Here is a 6,000-nt window from a genome sequence, read left to right on the forward strand (position 1 = left end):
ATTTTCAAACCATCATCTTTAATTTATTTCTTTGGACTGGACTACAAAGCATCATCAACACCACAGAAGGAGTATTAAAAGCTCAAAATTAAAATCATTGTTTATTTCTCCCTCAAATACATATACCGCTACTTAAACCTTTAATAAGAAATAATTAAAGCTCTTTCAATATCAGTTCTCTTAGATAATCAACAAGTATCAACAACAAAAACTTTGATTACCCTAGCTCTTTTAAATTCATAATAGTAGAGGTACAAATAGGCTAACTCAAGGTGAACCTGGCTTGATAGATACCTGAAATTAAAAATAGAACAAGCTATTATTAAACACCAAGGAAACATGTGTTGGTCCCAGATGTTAAGCTAGATCACTGAAAAGTTGGAAGGAAAAAAGTTGGTTATACAGACCTTTAGAATTAGCAACAAAATTGCCGACATACCTGTCATAAGACCCCGCCCTCTACCCACACCACCCCTGATAAGTATGTTGTTTCCTCTTTTTTTTTTTTCAACCAATGGCACAATATTGTTTGGGGGGAGAGAGAAAAACTTGCCTCTTGTAAATAGCGTATAATAATATTATGTAGCCAAAAATGGAAAGGTTGTTGAAGCCAAGTGTGTCAACTCATTTTGTCAGTGATCGTTGGTCAAATTCATGGGCCAACTTTTATAAACAACTTTTTAGGTCAAAAACATACCGGTAAGCTAAAGAAATCAATATTGTATTAGCAATTAACACAGTCCAAAAAAAAACTACAAAAACGTACATCACAGAGCCTCGTGTAGCATGGGTTAATGGCAAAAAGTAGGAAAGAGGCCAGTGGGGAAAAGAAAATATACAAATAAAAAATATACGATGTATAAACAAACAAAACAAAAGTACAATAACAACCCCCCCCCCCCCCCTCCCCAGGCAAAAAAAAAGAAAGAAAGAAAGGAAAGGAAAGGAAAGGAAGGGCAAAAAGAAAGAAAGTTCTTCCAGGAATCAAACCCCGCACATCTTGTTCGTTGGGAAATTCATTAACGCTATGCCACTTAAGGATGAACAACCAATTTGTCACTAATATTTTACTTAAAGCCTTTCCCATAGAACTTCCACTGACAAGCGCTGTATTGAACACAAATTCAAAGATATCTTTAGTAAAATGGCCAGTGCTTTGACAGTAAAAACCCAACTTTAAACACATTTCATAGCATTTAAACAACATATGCCCATTACAGCTGATGCGGTAACTCGTCTGCGAAATGGGATGCAAAACATGTTTTCCTACCTCGATTTTTGCTCAGTATTTTAAAGCTAATGGTTCCATTTTCTCTTTCAAGTACTTCTGCTTTCAAAATTCATTGCTAATGACCATTTCTTAACCTCTAAAGCAGCCGCTAAATCAACCCAGCAAGGTTTGTGGTGGTTTGTTTACTCACTGCTTTGTTGCTAGGCAACTGTGGATACCAAACCAACAGAATAATATATCACAAAAGCAAGATCACACTTGGCTAAAGCAATCCTCATGGGAGTCACGTGCAAATATTAATTCATTTTACCACACAATCAATGTGAATAATACATGTAAATAAATTATTAAAAAAAAGATCCTCTTCTACACACCTGTTCTTTTCATAAGAGAGTAAAAGTTTTTTTTCTTCAACTGCAGAGAAAACAATAATAACAAGAAAATAATGAATGAATATGTAACACTAAGGTGACATTCTTGCTTACATATACTGGAATTCTTCAAGTTTACAGGGATGAAAATAAACCATAATCTCTATACTCAGAGATCAGATAAATATAATAATAATTAATGGCACCAAATTGATATAATAATCATGAATCTAAGTTTACTTAATAGTAGTTACCAATGTACTTAATTAATTCTAAAAGTTTTAAAAGAAACCAACCTTTCTCCATTAAACTAAAAATTGTGTTTTTTGTTGCCTCATTTTTTTCAGTTGAGAGTTGTCTAAGAACTGCCAGACATCGCAACGTCCAGAGGCAAGCAGTCTGCAAAGGAAAGGACAAGGAATATAATTTGACCTCTTCAATTTTATTTGCATCTTACTTCTATAAACAAGTGTAAACTGCAAAATGGTAACGAATATTTTTGGTGTTCAGTCTAAAACCTGCACAAACAAAGAATATAAGGTACTCTGACGGAAACAAAAAAGGGAACTGAAATTAAACTGAAAACTTAAAGACGTTTGATTTTATCATTTATATAAGGTCAACATTAGCTTTGAAAACAGCTGACATATTGCAATGCCACCAATGGTTTCCCTGCAAAAATATGACTTCTGAGAAACAAATTAAGTGCAGAAATTCCACACCAATGTCGTGTCAGTACCCAGATCAGGTAAGTGACATGTCATGAAAGTGGAATTTCTGCACTTGATCGTCAGATGTCATTGCATGGTGAAACCATTGGTGGTGTCACAAAGTATCGGCAGTTTTCTTAGACCTGGTCAAAATAAGGTTATGCACTTTAGATTGTTAATAACTTTACCTGACATTCAGTAAAGTTTTCCTGAAATTCAACTAATATAACTTTGGCAACAAGAAGAAACAATTGACCATCCATCAGAGGATTAGTAATTGGCTGCAACAAAAATTGTTGTTTAAAAAATTAATAAATTGCAGAAAGAATAACCAGTACTGTATTGATTAGACTTTATCTGCAGTTTTATTGTTGTCAATTAGTAGTATGAAAAGTCAGAAAAAAAGAAAAATTAATGTCTACAGTGACTTCACTTGAGCCTGTAATTAAACTGCCTATAATAGACCCAAAAAACTTCTGTTCCCCTTGCTAGACTGACAATTTGTCCTTCCACTTTACACTTTCTTTGCTTGTAAACCAAAAAGGGGACAATTTTAGATCATGCCCTTTCTTTATCCTGATAGCATACCATTCCACCATAAAAAAACCCTTTTATTCTGTAAGAGAGGAAAAGCAGGTTCAAATTTCTCAGATCAACACTCCAAAAAAATAGGGTAAGGAATGCAGGTGTTGATCTGGTCTGAGTTTTAGGAATTGTCATGGTATACACACCTGCCCATCTTGACTCAGTGTTGCCAGTAATTGCTGGTTAGCTTGCCCATTGTTAGCAAGAAGAGGATCCAAACTTGGCTTAGGACCCGTCCAGTTACACTGAATAAAGAGTTCCAAGCAAGCAACTCCGATGAAAAGAATCAGGACATGTCTACGGCACAAAAATGTGAAATAATTATCATTTAAACAATTATCCCTCAAATCAGAACTCTCTCTACCTAGAGTGTACTGTATAGAAGTAACTATAAGAAAGTAAGAATTAGCTACCAGTTAAGCCAAACACAGTGATAAATGAATCAATAATTATTATTTCCTTTATCTTGTCTCATGCTGTGCATGTGTTTTGTACAAGTACACTTACCTGAGTTGTACTTCAGTACTCTCCTGACGTTTTAACAACAAAGAAATTTCGTTAATTATTTGATCAACATCTGAAATAAAAATTGGAAAAAACAAAGTCATACAATCAGTTCCAAGGAAGGACTCTACACCAAATTATTTAAATGGGGTGGGGAGTCTAGCTGGAAAACAGACAACCTCATACAGCGTGCAAAGAAAGTAGTGTCCGACAGCCTGGGGCTAGTGGATTTTGTTATTGGGCTAGTGAATTCTGTTTTTAACTTTCCCTGATGGGCAAGTGATGTTTTTTTAGGAATTCAAATAACAGAAGAACTGTGAAATCAATTCTGCTAGTCAAAAAGTTTTTGGGGCTTGTTGAAATGACATCTGGGCTAGTAAATGCTAGCTTCAGCCCGAATGGCAAGCTGTAAAAATGATTTTCTTTGCACCCTGCAAATAACATGAACTATAGACATGAAGACATTTCATCAAATGTTTTCCCTCTTTCTATCTCTCTCTCTCATTTTTTTTAAATTTGTTTATTCCCTTTACATGTGGCCCTGATTGATAACTGCAGGGGTAAAAATTTTGGCATCCTGGCCTGAACACCCAAAGTGAGACGAAATTAATTTTGCATACTCCATTTATAACATGTGCAACACAACAAGCATTGCCACCCCTTTCACGTGGAAGCCTTCAATCCCCAGCACAGGACACCCAACCCTCTCCATCCAGTTTATGTGGGCAACAACAGTCACCCACCTGAGGTCTTTGCATTTATCAAAATTTGTAACAATCATAAACTGACCTGCAGCTGTACACACTGTATTAAATATCTGTTGGGATGTTTTTAACTGTAATGCTGCTACATAGTCTCTACTGCACAGGCAAATAACTGTGGCCTCCAGTTCTTCTATTATATCTATAAGATAGGTCAAGTGATTAAAATTCTGTTTACCTGTAATTTACTTCATGTACAGCTGTATTTAGACTTGAGAATTTACTCAGAAAAGTTGTGGTAAGGCAAACAGCTGCAGAAGTGATAGTTTTTTACATGTAAACAGACATTCTGGAAAGGTCATAAATTATCAAAACAAAAAGATACGACCCAGTAACCACTATATTACTACTAGTTATGGGGATCGGAATATTATAACTGGAACGTCCGAAACTTGAGGAGAACAAAAACATATGTTTTCAAGCATTACTCACCTGAGTGAATACTATCTTTTTGTAGAGCTTCGATTGAAGAAACAACCTTTCCTTCATTTCTTTCTAACATAGCAAATTCTAAATCATGAAACGCTTCTGTTGGAGCCATTATTGTTACAAAACCGCTCGTAAACAAGTCAAAAAGTGAACACGGTCTCCAAATTTGCGCGTTTTCCTCCAGGCGTTCTCGTTTGGAAAGCACGTGCTAACCGGGTACTACTTGGTGTAAGACTGCCCCAAATGTCCCGGGCCACTGCTGAACAGCAACCTCGGGACATTTTGGGAAGTCTTACACCAAGTATTACTCTGGCAACTAGTAGTGCCAGTAGTAAAGCGGTCACGCAATTAACGCCTGGAGCATTCGTGCAGTCGATATGGCAAATGCCAGAGTAAGAACTCTGCGGTTTGTACCGACTTGTTTTGTTACATCAGTCAGATATCTTGCAAGTAACAGTTCGAAATTATTTAACGTCGGAGACGAAGCAGAACTTCGGCAAGTTATTTCTGTCGAAGATGTTCGAAACTTTGCGGAGCTAACAGGTGATGTGAACCCCATTCATCTCGACGAAAACTTTGCCAAGAAGACTCGCTTTGGAAGGACTATTGTGCATGGCGTTATACTAAATGGGTAAATGGAATTTTAGCCTTTTTCATCTGCTTTTTGTGCAAGTTTACCGAGATTTTGACCCTCAAGTATTGCTTAATGGTGAATTCATTTTATCTTTAACCAAGACATCACCCACAGATGTATGTATTAAGGGCGAGACAAAAGGCTAAGAAAAACAGAATTACAAATCAGTCTCATCTTTTTCTATGAAGAAAATGGATTTGCAATGTCCTGAAGGCGTTTCCTTCCTGAGAAACCTGAAATTGAGTTTCTGGAAAATACCGAATTTTATCCTCAATGGCAAAAGGTGTTATGCATCACAAAGTTACTTCCCTTATTTTGTGTGTTACCCTTGGGCAAGAGTTTGGCTACATACTGATATTTGATCGGCATAAGTTTCCCCTACCCTGGGTTGATGGCTAACATTTTTGTACTAAGTACCATCCCCTTTCTCATTTGTATTCGCTAAATTTTGTGACTATAATAAGTAGGCGGAATTTGATCATCTTGGTAGTAGTGTGGTCCTGGTAAGCACTGTAATGTTGACGGTGACTGAGGTTTTGACAACTTTTGCAGTGGTCATCTTCAGAGTCAAAGTGAGTTGTATATATTTGTCATTTCTTGGTTCTCTGGTTATTGATGACCTGATTGATCAATTAAGTTGCTGTTATGGGTTGTCTGTCAGTTGAGCTATGATGTAACTGTATTACTTGTATCACTTTACTAATGTTTATCAGTCTGTTTTATGCATGGTAATACGTCCACATTTTTGTATTTCAGATTGATTTCCACTATCCAT

At 36.3% G+C, this 6,000-nt stretch overlaps 2 protein-coding genes across 4 annotated transcripts in view; one reads left to right on the forward strand and one right to left on the reverse strand.

The window, feature by feature from the left end:
- Positions 1–4,754, reverse strand: part of LOC140942639 (tetratricopeptide repeat protein 27-like) — a 17,890-nt gene extending 13,136 nt beyond the window's left edge. For both annotated transcript variants that reach the window (XM_073391576.1, XM_073391575.1), the window contains exons 1-8: positions 4,595–4,754; positions 4,191–4,304; positions 3,405–3,474; positions 3,044–3,194; positions 2,501–2,593; positions 1,899–2,001; positions 1,606–1,645; positions 222–294 (exon numbers count right to left, since the gene is read on the reverse strand). In XM_073391576.1, coding sequence (XP_073247677.1) covers positions 222–294; positions 1,606–1,645; positions 1,899–2,001; positions 2,501–2,593; positions 3,044–3,194; positions 3,405–3,474; positions 4,191–4,304; positions 4,595–4,703 — 753 coding nt within the window. In that variant the 5' untranslated portion in view covers positions 4,704–4,754. The remainder of the gene's footprint in view (positions 1–221; positions 295–1,605; positions 1,646–1,898; positions 2,002–2,500; positions 2,594–3,043; positions 3,195–3,404; positions 3,475–4,190; positions 4,305–4,594) is intronic.
- Positions 4,755–4,956: 202 nt separating this feature from the next.
- LOC140943731 (hydroxyacyl-thioester dehydratase type 2, mitochondrial-like) overlaps positions 4,957–6,000 on the forward strand; it is a 10,146-nt gene continuing 9,102 nt past the window's right edge. For both annotated transcript variants that reach the window (XM_073392843.1, XM_073392842.1), the window contains exons 1-2: positions 4,957–5,222; positions 5,982–6,000. The exon at positions 5,982–6,000 is cut by the window's right edge and continues 64 nt beyond it. In XM_073392843.1, the coding sequence (XP_073248944.1) occupies positions 4,969–5,222; positions 5,982–6,000 (273 nt within the window). In that variant the 5' untranslated portion in view covers positions 4,957–4,968. The remainder of the gene's footprint in view (positions 5,223–5,981) is intronic.

Source organism: Porites lutea, chromosome 7 (genome assembly GCF_958299795.1).
Source record: "Porites lutea chromosome 7, jaPorLute2.1, whole genome shotgun sequence".
In the NCBI taxonomy this organism is placed as follows: Eukaryota; Metazoa; Cnidaria; class Anthozoa; order Scleractinia; family Poritidae; genus Porites; species Porites lutea.